This window comes from Malus domestica, chromosome 16 (assembly GCF_042453785.1).
Source record: "Malus domestica chromosome 16, GDT2T_hap1".
Lineage (NCBI taxonomy): Eukaryota > Viridiplantae > Streptophyta > Magnoliopsida > Rosales > Rosaceae > Malus > Malus domestica.
In genome coordinates this window covers 10,194,279-10,209,422 of record NC_091676.1, presented here as the reverse complement: position 1 = coordinate 10,209,422, position 15,144 = coordinate 10,194,279, and the positions used below count along the sequence as shown (strand labels likewise).

The following is a 15,144-nucleotide window of genomic DNA, read 5'->3' as shown; positions in this document are numbered from 1 at the left end:
AAGATGATATTCCTTGGTGTATGCTTTTCGCAGACGATATAGTGTTGATAGATGAAACTCAGGAAGGGGTAAATGCAAAGCTTAACCTTTGGAGAGAAGTGTTGGAATCTAAAGGTCTTCGCCTAAGCCGATCAAAGACAGAATATATGGAGTGCAAGTTCAGTGCAAATGGAGGCCAAAACGAGTTAGGGGTGAGGATCGGAGATCAAGAAATGCCAAAGAGCGACCGTTTTCGTTACCTAGGATCTATCTTGCAAAAGAACGGAGAATTAGATGGAGATCTCAACCATAGAATACAAGCTGGATGGATGAAGTGGAAGAGTGCATCCGGCGTGTTGTGTGACCGCCGTATGCCACTGAAGCTCAAGGGAAAATTTTATAGGACGGCAATAAGGCAGGCGATGCTGTATGGCACAGAATGTTGGGCGGTGAAACATCAACACGTACACAAAATGGGTGTAGCGGAGATGAGGATGCTTCGTTGGATGTGTGGGCACACGAGAAAGGATAAGATTAGGAATGAGGATATCCGGGGTAAAGTAGGAGTAGCCGAAATTGAAGGAAAGATGAGAGAAAATCGGTTACGGTGGTTTGGACATGTGCAAAGAAGGCCTACTGACGCTCCAATTAGAAGATGCGACTATGGGACAGAGGTTCAGGGCCGAAGGGGTAGAGGAAGACCTAGGAAAACTTTGGAAGAGACTCTAAGAAAAGACTTAGAGTACTTGGATCTAACGAAGGACATGACACAGGATCGAGCACAATGGCGTTCTAAGATTCATATAGCCGATCCCACTCAGTGACTTGGATTTTCCAAGTCTCCAACCGAGAAGTTTTCCTCACTCGGGAAATTAAGGGAACACTACCCCAACCTACATGCTCCACTCAGAAAGCTTCAACATACAAGCTTCAACAAAAGAAAATTCAAAGAACTTAGCGAAGAAGGCTTTGGTGTATTTAACACAATACGTTGAAATGAAGGAAAGCTTATTTATTGATATCCCTGATAAGCTACAAATATGTACATATACATGAGTCAAAATAAACACACAAGAGGGAGCCTTCACAAAGGTTGCTTAGGAGAAGTCTCAGCAGTCGGTAGAGCCCCAGAAAGAGAAGGCACCGGAGGGGGATCATTTGGAGCCTCAGTACTGGACAGAACCCTAGAAGGAGGAGGCATCAGAGGTTGATCATTTGGAGCTTCATTACGCGGTACAGCCCCAGAAGACGAAGGCAATAAATGCCTTTGGAACAAACCCACAAATCTCTGATGATCAAGTAAAACCTGACCATCAGTTTCCTTCATCTGGTCAAGCTTCCTCTTCATGTTTGTAGCATAGTCATGTGCGAGCCGGTGCAACTGTTTATTCTCATGCTTGAGCCCTCTAATCTCCTGTTTGAGACTCATCACTTCAGCCGCCAATGATTCAACTTGGCGGGTTCGAGCAAATAGGCGTTGGGCCATATTAGACACAGAACCTGCACACTGAACACTGAGAGCCAGCGAATCCTTAACAGCTAACTCATCAGACCGTTTGGAAAGTAGTCTGTTATCTTTGGGAGTGAGAAGGTTCCTGGCCACCACCGCAGCGGTCATATCATTCTTCATCACGGAATCCCCAACGGTAAGAGGACCAGTAGGGGAGACGAAGGATGGGCGCCATATGTTGTCTGGAGAAGGCGGGGCTGCCTCTTCAACAAGGTTCAAGTCAAAACGACGGTCGGAGGGGCCAGACATTTTCAAAGGTGTTGAAGAGAGAAGAGGTCGGACAAATCAAGATCTTAGAAGTGCAAGAATGAAGCTTCTACTGGTGGAGATTCAAGTGTGCTTTAGAACTTAATGCCAGCCCCTATAAAAATCTGCACTCGACGGAGCTTCAGAAATCGAAGAGGCGCCTGCTCAGAAATCGAAGAGGCGTTTGCTTTCTCAAAAGCTGAGCTGCTTAGAGATCACGAGGGTTGATCTCAGAAATCGAAGAGGCTTTTGCTTTCTCAAAAGTTGGGCTGCTCAAAGACCACGAAGGCCGATCTCAGAAATCGAAGAGGCGCTCGCTTTCTCAAAAGCTGGGCTCCCCAGAGACCACGAGGGCCGATCTCAGAAATCGAAGAGGCACCTATTTTTCCAGCCTTGTCAGCACCTGTCACACGCACACTCAGCTTTGCGGAAATTATGGGCATTCTGTCGAAGACTTCTGGGGAAGTAGAAAACACATGAATCTTACTGTTCAATCACCCACTTCCCACACGCAACAATAGCTCATGGGTACCACAGATAACTTTGCCAAAGTTCTCTGCCAAAGTTGAGCACGTGAAGCTTGCAGCTCCCACTACATCGCTCTGACCAAGAAAGGTAAAAGAATAGCAAAGAAACAGCACTAACAAAGTTTAGACCCATAAATTTTGAAGGTCTAGCTACCATATTATTACCCACAAGGGTAAAGGAACAGTACCACTGCTGGATAATTGGAAAGTCCCTGTGTGTCAACCTCTGTGCTTCGTGGCAAGGTAGACTAGCAAACATGCCCAACCTTTACTCACATTCGAGAAAACACTCCCAACAAGATTGCTTGCTCCAAAATCGAAGAGGCACCGCCTTCCGAATCTCGAGAGCCAGACTCCCAACATGATTACTTTCTCAAAAATCGAAGAGACACTGCTCCCCGAATCTTCGAGAGCCAAACCCCCAGCATGATTGTTTTCTCAAAAATCGATGAGGCATCGTTCTCCGAATCAATCGAAGAGGCGCTCGCTTTCTCAAAAGCTGGGCTGCTCAGAGACCACGAGGGCCGATCTCAGAAATCGAAGAGGCACCTACTTTTCTAGCCTTGTCAGCACCTGTCACACGCACACTCAGCTTTGCAGAAATTATGGGCATTCTGTCGAAGATTTCTAGTGAAGTAGAAAGCACATGAATCTTACTGTTCAATTACCCACTTCCCACACGCAACAATAGCTCATGGGTACCACAGATAACTTTGTCAAAGTTCTCTGCCAAAGTTGAGCACGTGAAGCTTGCAGCTCCCACTACATCGCTCTGACCAAGAAAGGTAAAAGAATAGCAAAGAAACAGCACTAACAAAGTTTAGACACATAAATTTTGAAGGTCTAGCTACCATAATATTACCCACAAGGGTAAAGGAACAGTACCACTGCTGGATAATTGGAAAGTCCATGTGTGTCAACCTCTGTGCTTCGTGGCAAGGTAGACTAGCAAACATGCCCAACCTTTACTCACATTCGAGAAAACACTCCCAACAAGATTGCTTGCTCCAAAATCGAAGAGGCACCGTCCTCCGAATCTCGAGAGCCAGACTCCCAACATGACTACTTTCTCAAAATCGAAGAGAGGGTAAAGGAACAGTACCATTGCTGGATAATTGGAAAGTCCCTGTGTGTCAACCTTTGTGCTTCGTGGCAAGGTAGACTAGCAAACATGCCCAACCTTTACTCAAATTCGAGACAACACTCCCAACAAGATTGCTTGCTCCAAAATCGAAGAGGCACCGCCCTCCGAATCTCGAGAGCCAGACCCCCAGCATGATTGCTTTCTCAAAAATCGAAGAGGCATCGTTCTCCGAATCTCGAGAGCCAGATACCACAGACCACTTTTTCAAAGTGCTCTGACAGAGTTAAAACATGTGAAACTGACAGCTCCCACTACCGTGCTATGACCAAGTAGGGTAAAGGAATAGCATTACTACTTGTTGTTAGGGAGACGCCTATATATGTCAACCTCCATCCCCAACGGACAGGCAGACCTGCAAAAATGCTCAACCCTTCATCATATCTGAGAGGGCACTCCCAACGAAGCCTTTCGAAATATTCAGCTTTCTTTCCCCCCGATAATACCTCTGCAAACAAGCTATACTAGAGCAAGAATATCTCATATCATCAGGGTTAAAAGCAAGAGTATCCCATATCATGCTTTTTCCCTATCTTTTCTTTTGGCCTTGTTTTTACCTGCAAGACAAGGAGAAAGAGAGCAATCAGTCAGCACTTGGAATCAAGCTTCCAGCCAGGAACTGACTGCCTGGAACCCCTTACCTGATTACTTACCTGGCATTGCTCTCGAGTACTCATCTTCAACATCTTATGTTTCCAAGGAAGATTCCGCATCTGCTTGAGGAACAGATAGGGCAAGTGCGAAGGATACAAGGAAGCATGTGGAGACAAGCGTAACAGCACACGTGCCGATACATCCATTACTCTGTCAAAAGCAAAAGTATCCCATATCAGCAGGGTGGAACGTACTCTAGATTTGATGGACTTGTTTTGACCCTTAAATTCTTCAGTCGGCCTTATACTCTGGAGGAAACCAGAAAACCCTCCAGCTCAGTTCAAGAATAAGCCTGTGGAAAGTTACTTCTTCAAAAGCAAAAGTATCTCATATCATCTCTTCTCATTTTTCTTCTCTTTATCCTTCATGCTGTTGCAAGATGGGGAGAAGGTGAACAATCAGTCGGAGCTCTGATTGCTTACCTTGTCTGTCACCTCTTTCAGCAGACCCCCTAGCTCGGCGACTTGGGGGACTCCTACTACATGGTTTGTATCGCGCTTGACCAAGCCTGAAACTACAAGTAAGCTTCAAGTGAAATTGATACATTACCTTGTGCATCTCCACCAGTTAAAGATACCACCCCTGGATGGAGGAAAAGTACTTCCAGAGAAGATGCCACATCTACCTATGAGACAGATAAGGCAAGTCAAGACGACACCACACTCCGATACTTAGAAGTTTCGTGATTACGAGATCATTCTCCCACAATATTTCCTAATGTCATTTGTACTAAATCATTCACTTGTACTCACTAAAGGAGAGCTTGAACCTATGTACTTGTGTAAACCCTTCACAATTAATGAGAACTCTTCTATTCCGTGGACGTAGCCAATCTGGGTGAACCACGTACATCTTGTGTTTGCTTTCCTATCTCTATCCATTTATATACTTATCCACACTAATGACCGGAGCAATCTAGCGAAGATCACAAAAAGCGACCGTTTTCGCTACCTAGGATCTATCTTGCAAGAGAACGGAGAATTAGATGGAAATCTCAACCATAGAATACGAGCTGGATGGATGAAGTGTAAGAGCGCATCCGGCGTGTTGTGTGACCGTCGTAGGCCACTGAAGCTCAAGGGAAAATTTTATAGGATGGCAATAAGGCCAGCGATGTTGTATGGCACAGAATGTTGGGCGGTGAAGCATCAACACGTACACAAAATGGGTGTAGCGGAGATGAGGATGCTTCGTGGGATGTGTGGGCACACGAGAAAGGATAAGATTGGGAATGAGGATATCCGAGGTAAAGTAGGAGTAGCCGAAATTGTAGGAAAGATGAGAGAAAATCGGCTCCGGTGATTTGGACATGTGCAAAGAAGGCCGACTGACACTCCGGTTCGAAGATGTGACTACGGGACAGAGGTTCAGGGCCGAAGGGGTAGAGGAAGACCTAGGAAAACTTTGGAAGAGACTCTAAGAAAAGACTTAGAGTACTTGGATCTAACGGATGACATGACACAAAACCGAGCGCAATGGCGTTCTAGGATTCATATAGCCGACCCCACTTAGTGGGAAAAGGCTTTGTTGTTGTTGTTGTTGTTGTTAATAACGAACATAAGCAAAATTATACTGCAACTTCTGCACACAATCATCCCCTACTCTGCACCGTAAGAGTACATGCCGGTAGACAAATCTGACAAAAATTGCATTCGATGGCAAAGCACACAGGACTACCTGATCCCAATTTACGAGCAAACATTTTTATTATTAATGCTACAACTGAGTGTTTCTTTCCTAATAAGTTCCGGAAAAAGCGTTCCTCCTTTATATAAGCAAAAGGGTGTTAACTAGTTCTTATAGAAAACCTCATCATCTTCTCCCTTCCCTAGTCCTTCCTTATCAACTACCTGTATAATTCTGCAAATGCAGTGGACCAATAATCCCTGAAGCCGAAACATGAGGATTCGAAAGGAATATATCAAATGGTTGGACCATTCTCAACTTCTGAGCATGACTCCTCCAAAGCTCAAAGTTCTTCTTAAAGGAAAATGCACTTGTGACAGACAAACCAGGAAGCAGAGTAGCAGGAACTCCATCGCTCTGACCACCGTCAAACCGGTCAGGAGTCCCTGAATTATGACGTGCACATACATGATAACTGGCACCGGAGTCAGAAGCAACCGAAGCCAGATCAAGTGACATTGAGAATGGCACATCCCAATAGTTTCCGGGTTTGTCAACGAAAAGTCCGGGCCAAACTGCCTCCACTGTCAAATTATGATGAGGAAACTGCAATGTACATGATTATTCACAGCATTACTACAAACTCAGCAACAAGGGCACAAAACTGATAATTTTCCATGAAAAAAAGTCACCTTGTGCTGAAAAAGTGCTTTCTTTCGGGGCTTCTTGTCATCGCCATAACCGTCCACACTCAAAACCAATGTGTCATCGGGTGTTAGCCAAAACTCAGAGCAGAAAGAAAGGGCGTACAACGACTTCTCACGCAGGTGGGTTCCAATGCTTTGCATCCACGAAGATACAGAGTCCGGCGGCGCCTCCTTCCCGCTCTTTTTCACGGCGGAGATGAACCGCTGCACATTGAACTGACCCAGAAACGTCCCGAACCTATAGAGCTTTTCAATTCGAGAATTAGTGATTCAACTTGAAAAATGCAAAAGGGAAAGTGAAGTGGATTTTGGCGGCGGCTACCAATTGTCGCCAATGGGTAGGGTGAGGACTCGCTGGAGAGTGAAGCCGTTGGCGGGGGCGTAGGAAGGGACCAAGGGGGAGGGCATGAACCGCTGCATGAAGTCGATTTGGTTGGGCCTGGAGAGCTTGGCGCCACGGGTGAGGCCCAGAGGAAGTGGATCGCCGGGAACCGGCCGGACCAGTCCGTCGAGGGTCCTCGGTGTCGACATGTCGAGGTCCCAGAAGCTGCCGTCCATTGCCCATCTCAGCTTCTTCATCTCCATTCCCAGATTGCTTCTTGTTTCAGCTTCTTCTGCTGCTTCTGCAACTTCTTCAAACCCATTGGATCTTTGACAAATTAATGAACGACAAGTCGTCTAACTTTGGAAACGACAGTGCTTTGAGTGGGATAGGTCCCATTTTTTGTGTTATTTTGAGAGTTTTAACGAAAAGCTAACGATACTGTTCACTTTAACGAAAAACCATATTTTTACACTAAAAAATCAAACCTAGTACTATTCATTTTATCCTTTATTTTGTCATTTTCGTTATAACTCAAAGTTTTCAAACTCTTTTCATTATTATTATTTTTTTTAATCATTTGTACTTACAGACCCTAACAAGCATCGACACATTACATTCTTGAAGCAAGACGCAACGTGGTGATAAACACGTTTCATATAAATTTCTCTCAAACGAGGCCACATAGGAGTGAGAATGAATTTTAACGTATAATTTTCATCATTCGTTTGAGCCTTGGCATAGATGAATTGATAAAGGTGATGAACACCTTGGTGTCGTAAATCCGTCACAAGCCATAAGCACTGATTACTAATTAGTAATCACACATTATTGTTATTAGTTTGAAACCTTGATGTTGTAACGTGTCGAATCATCATACAGATCAATACTCGAGTTAGGATAACAACAACAACAAAGCATTTTCCCACTAAGTGGGGTCGATTACATGAATCCCAGAACGCCATTACGCTCGGTTGTGTGTCACGTCTTCCGTTAGATCCAAATACTCAAGTTAGGATATTCAAATAAAAATCAATATGGTAAACTTGGTCGCCATGATCAATATTTACAACAAAAATGCAGTTTTACGACATACAGTTCACCTCGTCGTCCATGGCAGATCCATTAAACCTCGAACAGTAGTATGAATACGAATCATGAGCAAGCGTCTGCAGAAACAAAAGGCACGGCGTATAAGTGTTGGTTCTAAGGCCGTTGCTATGAAGACTACACGATTGTGTGCGCGTGTAATACATTGCTTATTTGCATTTTCTTTACTTTGTATCACGTCTGCATAGAAATCCTGAGTTTGAATGCAGAGCGGAGCTACACCTATATGGTTTTCTATGTCAGCATTTCATCGTGCAGGGTTGCACGTGAAGAAGAGATTTTCGCTCATTCTCTAACAATTTAAGCTTTGGTGTTTAGTGGTTGTCAAACACAGAAAGCATGATAAAGAACGCCGTGATAGTTGAGTTACCTGTTCCTGCGAGCGGAAATACATGAACGGTGTATAATGTAGGAAATTGGACACCCTAGAGGTATATATATCAGCATACCTGTAAGATGAAAAGGAATTGAGAGGATCAATATCAATGAGGACATTCATAATTTCAATTTTGACATCTGTCACAGCCGTGACCGGAGTACACATTAACGAAAGTGAACATGTCAGAAGAAAGAACATACTTCTCGATTTGCCTCATCAAATGGCTTTTATCCCAGAACCCTGCACGTGAAAGAAATCCCCACCTGAAGCAAGGCGGGTTCAAGATGTCAACTGTATGTTCATATGACAAACTTTTTCTACAAATAAAACACTAGTAGTGAATAAACAATTCCGTATTCTTTGTAAGCATCTTACCTTTTGTTGAAGAGCTCTCCATCTGCTTCTAGCATCGGAGCAATTTTCTGGTCTAGTCGTTGCATAACAATAAGTAGCTTTTGCATGCTTTCTGAGAGTTCTTGATCATCCAAGTTTGTTGCAGCAAGGGTCTGAAAGCACAGAAAAAATTTAAGAAGCACTACATCACATAAGTCTTGGATTAGGCATGCAAGGCATTCACATTGCTTACTCAATGCTGATGATTCAAAACGAAACCAATTTAGACTAATAGCTAACTAAAAACATAAGCAATGAAATCATAAGACAACTTACTTGAGCAGGACGCCCTTTAGTTCGCCTTTGTGAGGCGAGCCGAAGTTGGTTGAAAAGATCCCCTACGACCTCCTTTTGATTTATAAGATCTACTAGTGCTGCTCTATGACCCCGGCTATGAATCAAAGCACTATACTGCAGTTCAAAATTTTCATGAAACAAATTAAGGCCCTCATTAGCATTCAACAGCTCAAGTATATTAAAATCTCAATTTCTAGGACACCAAATTATAAATTTAGTTCACAGTGTTCGGTCTGGGGAATAACGGAATACTTATATAAAGGCGGATTTAGTTTGCAGTCTCAATGATTTTTTTCTAGGTAGTACTATATTATGAGTGATGCCAAATTGTTAGTTGCATTTCCCTTTCTGAACTCTAGCATGCAAAGAGAAATCAACTGCACAAACCTCTTCTTCCAATTCTCGACAAATCAATGCTGTTCGCCATCGCAGATGAACTTTGGATTGACTTACATCGGTGTAGATATGATCACCAACATATAGTATCTCATCTCCGTGGATATTTAGGGAATTCTCAACCATCTGAGCACTACCTCCTGAATACAATCCCCCTGCAGAAAGAAGACATTTGAATGAGAATGAGATTCATAAATAGATGTCAACAAAGTATAGATGAATCGAAAAATCAGATCAATGCAAAGCACAGATGAATATTCAGGCAATCCTGGCAAGCAGTGCCCCTTATTACATGCACCTAAATTCATCTACTTTAGCCATGAAGAAATGTATCCTCAGGTATTATCCCTGCTCATTCACTGTATTTCTTCCGTGCATATAAAGTTCACTACAAATTATGAGTCATGACGACTATGCCACTATCCATTTCTCAAGACTAAGAGAAGACATTATTGTCCATGGAATCACATCCTAGACACCTTAAAAGCATGTTCAACCACATACAAGATATTCAGTGCTAAACAGGCACAAGTACCAAACTATAGCCACTATCACCTGTTTTAGCCTAAACCCTGAAGTATAGCCATTATCACCTGTTTTAGCCTTGAAGCATGGACGCATGAGGCCCTCACCCGTCACTACCTCATACATTGGGTGTGACATTTGGAAGAACTCTGGCTTCCTTGCAGAGACTATTACCTGCATATAAGCGTAATAAACAAAAATTCTACTCACTGCTGTTGACGCCTGGTTACAATTCTAAAGATCATTACTATTTATCAAACTCCTGTAGAGCAGATGCCCAAAAGAATAATTATTATTCAACGTACCATGAAGTTAACACTAGATGGATGACGTTTACTTACAATGTCAAATAGATCCCTCCAACCCATCTCATTGGGAAGAAATCTGTTGAAGGAATGCTGCATCATTTTGTCGGTGTAATGATAATCTGAGTTGGTAATGAGCAGAAGCTTTTTACCAGCCTTATGCACAAATAAGTTCTAGTAAATTAGGATTTATATAATAGCCACACGCTATGCAAAGATGAGATCATTGAGATCCTATAAGACATACCTCTTTTTGATCCAAAAGCGCTAGTGGCAATTCTGGATCAGGCGTCACAAACAGTTCAGGCTTAGACATTATCTCGCTCTGCATATACGCCAAAATCAGTTCATGTTCATGAACCAATATCTGATTATTATTCAATAAACAAATAATAAATATACAAATATATTAACCTTTAGTTGACCCTCGACATGTGCCCAGAAGAGGGCTGTTCCAACAGCCTGAAATCATGTCAAGAGTTAAAAGGGAGCAAGAAAAAACCAATGCCAGAGCTCTATAAAATTGAGGCAGAGCATATTGCCTTATAGAGCCCTTTATAATCAAGTGGACCAAGTTCTGCGGGTATGGTTCCATCATCCAATCTGTCAACCATCTGAAAAAATGAAGAGTCAATATCTACATAAGTAAAATCTGCAAAATGATAGCAACAAAATGAGTTGGTTGTTTAAAAAGGTGATCTAGCTAAAACAACACCAATACCTGCATATAAGCCACAGCTTCTGAGACAGAGAACAGTGTATTAAGGAATTCCCACCGAGTTTCCTTCCGGAGGTCCACCAGTTCCCTCCCGTACATCTCACTTCAATGGAAAGAAAGTTAGGCCACACTATAGAATATACTACTCCAGCTTTTTCCCAAAATGATATTCTAAGGAGCTACATGCTTGAAGAACCTAGCCGCATACGCATAGTTACAATATAAGGGCAGACCAAGTATACATATGATATATAGTTACATTCATTTGGAAAATCTTATTGTTAGTTATAACAGAAAAGACAACTGAATTTGCATTTGCAGTGCGAGACTAAACATAAATCCATGGGCTGACACTCTACGTGAGTCACATTCTCCATTGTTTCTCTATAATCAGAATAAAAGGTTCCAAGCGTACCTTACAGCTCGATTAGATAGCATGGATGTGCCATGCATAGCCCTCTTAACATAACCAAATCGATCAGCCTTCACCAAGTTTCCGTTCTCTTTGTCTATGACGAGGCCTCTAATAACCTATATGAAAAGATAGAACAAGGATGGGGAAGAAAAAAGTAACTTGAAGATCTTCTGGCTTGCATAAATGTAAATACTCAGTTAAATTTTCAACTAGTTTATAGATGATACCAAGTCAGGGTCAAATGCAAGACCGTCAACAGGGAATCCCACTTTCTTTAAATTTTCCATACAGTAATCATAAGCCCTCCCTTCCCAAGCCTGCAAGATACAAATCCATGTCAGACAATCCACAATTCCACCTCCTCCAGCACCAGCAGTAACCAGAATAGTAATGGTTACTAATGTACTCTGGCTCCAACACTGCAAATGCAAAATCATACAAAAACAGAAACCAATGAAACTTACAATCACGTTATAATGCATCAAGGTGTAGTCCATATCATATCCGATGGCACTGATTGATCGGAGATTCAATGTGCGGCTACAGAAAATGCCACGAGGTGATTGCCTCGACGAAAAAGGGCTCTGCACATAAAAATTCTACATGGTAAGTTCGATGCACAGGTACCACCATAAGCAAATGGTCAGTGTGACGTTCACTGGAACAACGACAAAAGAAAAGAAAACAAGGCCAGTGATTTAAACACTCGCTCAAACATTGTAAGCTATTCAATTTGGGGTGCAGATGGCTAAAACTATAGTGCGAAAATAAAAAATTGTCAGTCGAAAACAAATGTATGCAACAAAAAGATTAAATAACAGCACCGGAATACCCAAGTCTCTGAGCAAGTCTCCAGCTTCTTCAGCCTCCACTCTGGCAACTTCCTCAATCGGACCTTTCAAAGTTACATCACCATCGATTCCTACGCGGGTTGTCGAAAAAGATCAAAACTTTATACATTGCAGGCTAATACAGTTGCAGTTTCACAAGTGGGAAAATTGAAAGAGTGAACTGGAATTTGGATAGGGGAATAATAAAAAGTTACCAAAAGCCTGGAGATGCTCCATCTTCACATTCAAATCTCCTTTGGTTTTCTCTCCCAAGTAATCCACTTCATACTTGCTCGACGAAGTCACTGAAAACGCTGACTTCTCGTCAACGCCGCTGCCGCTGCTGCTGCAGTTGCACTTCATTCCACGATTCCGGCGCAAATTCTTGCTGCTGATGAAGTTCTGGGACATGGGTCGGATTCGAAACGGGGTTCTGAGAGAGCTGGAAGCCGCCATTGAAACGGGGGTCTCTCTGAAAACTGAGAATTTCCCCAACGCCTCGAACGCGTACATCTCTAAAGCTGAAAGCTGGGTCCTTGCAGTTGCAGGTGCGGAGCGCGAGAGGAGTAGAAGAAGAGTGGAATCAGAAAATATCTGATAATTTTAAGTCCCGTACAACGACAGGAAAAGCACTAGCGGTAGCGGAAGTGAAGGTTTGCTTTTTAAGTGTTTGTGGTAGAGATTGATTGGTTTGTCGCTCAGCTGCTGGGACTACTGTCGGGTCTATCGGGCCTCCGCGACCATGGTGGTGGTCGTGGTCGTGCTGCAACAAAACGATCGAAAACTAAAAGGCCATTGGAGGGTCACCTGGTCCATTTCTCAATTTTTAGAGGCACAACCGGACCATTGAATTTGATCATGGGTCAACTTCATGTCAGAGATATTTTATTTTTAGCTCTGGCTTGCTTAACTTTACTAAAATTATATAAACATGTCTAAATTTTCGAAGATATTCAATGTCCATTTCACAACATGTCAAAAACATTTTGTATTATCTTATGATGTTTGATATAAAACTTCTTTTTTCATCAAAGCAAATAACTGAAATTTAAACTCGTGATTAGGACCAAACTAATCACATTGCAAGAGCAGAGAATTAATAATCATCTTTCTAGCCGAACGAGGATACACTAAAACAAAACACAATTAATCACTTGAATATAAAGTTCATATGCAACGGAAATTATTTATGCATACTCATTTTTATATACGAGCATTCTTAGTTATTATGATTTTTTTTTTATTTGAACAAACGAAATTATTTATTCTGACTTTTTTTTTTTAACAAATAATGTGGACTTAGCTTCATAATGAATTAGCAATAATGTAGTTTAAACTTGCATTTAGAGAAAATTGAACCTAAAACCTTTTACAAATGAAAATGAATGTACTAGACTGTAGTACTAATGATATTACTCTGACTTTTAAATTAAATAATTAAAGAAAAAAATAGTAAAGGATGGGCCCGAGTACAAAAGAGTCACGTTTCCCTAACCACAAATCAGGCCTTATGCCTTAATACACAATAGGCCCATTGCATATCTCTTCCATTTTTCTTCTTCTTTTGGGCTTTTTACATCATGAGGCCCATCACATATTTTTCTCAGGTTGGTCAACTGCTATGAGTGATAATCTGTTTTAAGTTCCAAAACCATTTCATAATCATCCTAGGTCTGTTTTTTGTTTAGGATACAAGCAATACTTCGAATACAAGACATTGTGTGCAGGAGTGAATGTTTTTAATCTTTTTTTTTTTGTTCGATTGTTAATCAAGACATTGTCTGGCTGGTGCATTGACCTCCATGAAATTTTCGGAATCTACAAAAACATTATAGGGAGCAATCTGATGATTAGCCTATTCCGCACTACTTGGGGATTTCATGAGGATCTAAAACCCCAGTCCTTTTTGGAGGCCAAATACCTTTCTTTCTCTACTATTTCCATGCATGTGACGTTCCAATTAAGAGCCAAATTTTGAACAAACAACCTTTGGTCAAGTTGGACAGTTCTCCATGTTTGGTTCATGGATCACTCACAGAAAGCATGATATTCTTATGTATTTTGATCATACTCGGTCCTCATGGTTTAATAAAAATGAGAGCTGCCTTAGTAATACAACCCTTCCGAAGTATTGTTTAGAAAACCTCTCACAAAGACATGAAACTCTCTCATTTCTTCAATGTAGTCAAGACATCTTCATCCGATTTCTATCAAGTCTCATTAACAGAATCGATTCTTGACCTTGATTCAGTGCAAACAAACAATGCCAATGAGAACATGACGATGATTTCCCTCCCGTATGACATGGATGCAACTCAATGTTCGACTGCAGCCAACTTTGACTCCCAACAATCTATAGATTCCAGATACACTTTTGGCTGTGTGACATAAGGAAATTTGATCCCCTTTACAATCTAGAGGTTTTGAATTTTCAACAAAATACTTGACTTCCTACTAGGTTTTCTATTGGTTACGACTGCTTAATTAGTACACGTGCACACAAATTTGCCATCCATTGAGCCGGCCAAATAGTCATGTTCATTAATTTTACTAACTTGGCCACTAAGCAAAGCTTAATTCAACTGATCAGAGTATCTCTTTGGCTCTATATTGTGAGCAACTTGAGAAAAGACTTATGACATATCTTTTGATTAAAGTTTTATAAACATTTCGTTATTATTACGATCTAATGATAATTATCATTTTGAAATTTAAAATTTCAAATTGACTGGTTCGACTTAATGAGTACTGATCTGCCAAGCATTTTAGGCAGACCTTTCTTCTACGGATTTGGATCCTCTCCTGAGCCAATGGAGAGGATCCTCCTGATCAAGCATTATGAGCTGTTGGATTTTTATCCAACGGTTATAATTATTATAACTTTAAAGTGATCCTCTGTTTATAACCGTTGAATTTTTATCTAACGGCCCATAATGCTTGGTCAGGAGAATCCTCTCCATTAGCTTTGGAGAGGATCCAAATTCTTTTTTTACATCAACGTCATTTGTATAAAAAGAATATTTTATAAAACTGCGCGCACAATAGTGACCCAAGAAAAAAGTCT

At 41.6% G+C, this 15,144-nt stretch overlaps 2 protein-coding genes across 2 annotated transcripts; both read right to left on the bottom strand.

Annotated features, from left to right (window-relative positions):
• Positions 1-5,744: 5,744 nt before the first annotated feature.
• Positions 5,745-7,237, bottom strand: LOC103452718 (protein TRIGALACTOSYLDIACYLGLYCEROL 4, chloroplastic-like). Its single transcript, XM_008392248.4, has 3 exons — positions 6,713-7,237; positions 6,376-6,628; positions 5,745-6,289 (listed from the first exon to the last, which is right to left on the bottom strand). The coding sequence occupies exons 1-3, from the start codon at positions 6,973-6,975 to the stop codon at positions 5,900-5,902; spliced, it is 906 nt and encodes a 301-aa protein (XP_008390470.3). The 5' UTR covers positions 6,976-7,237; the 3' UTR covers positions 5,745-5,899.
• Positions 7,238-7,504: 267 nt separating this feature from the next.
• On the bottom strand, positions 7,505-12,958 carry LOC103452719 (uncharacterized). Its single transcript, XM_008392249.4, has 17 exons — positions 12,296-12,958; positions 12,075-12,172; positions 11,715-11,834; positions 11,478-11,567; positions 11,251-11,366; positions 10,839-10,938; positions 10,660-10,731; positions 10,532-10,579; positions 10,365-10,442; positions 10,154-10,273; positions 9,881-9,986; positions 9,279-9,442; positions 8,871-9,005; positions 8,577-8,707; positions 8,402-8,464; positions 8,193-8,271; positions 7,505-7,881 (listed from the first exon to the last, which is right to left on the bottom strand). Exons 1-17 carry the CDS (start codon positions 12,591-12,593, stop codon positions 7,798-7,800), a joined length of 1,902 nt encoding a protein of 633 aa, XP_008390471.2. The 5' UTR covers positions 12,594-12,958; the 3' UTR covers positions 7,505-7,797.
• Between the last annotated feature and the right edge of the window lie 2,186 nt (positions 12,959-15,144).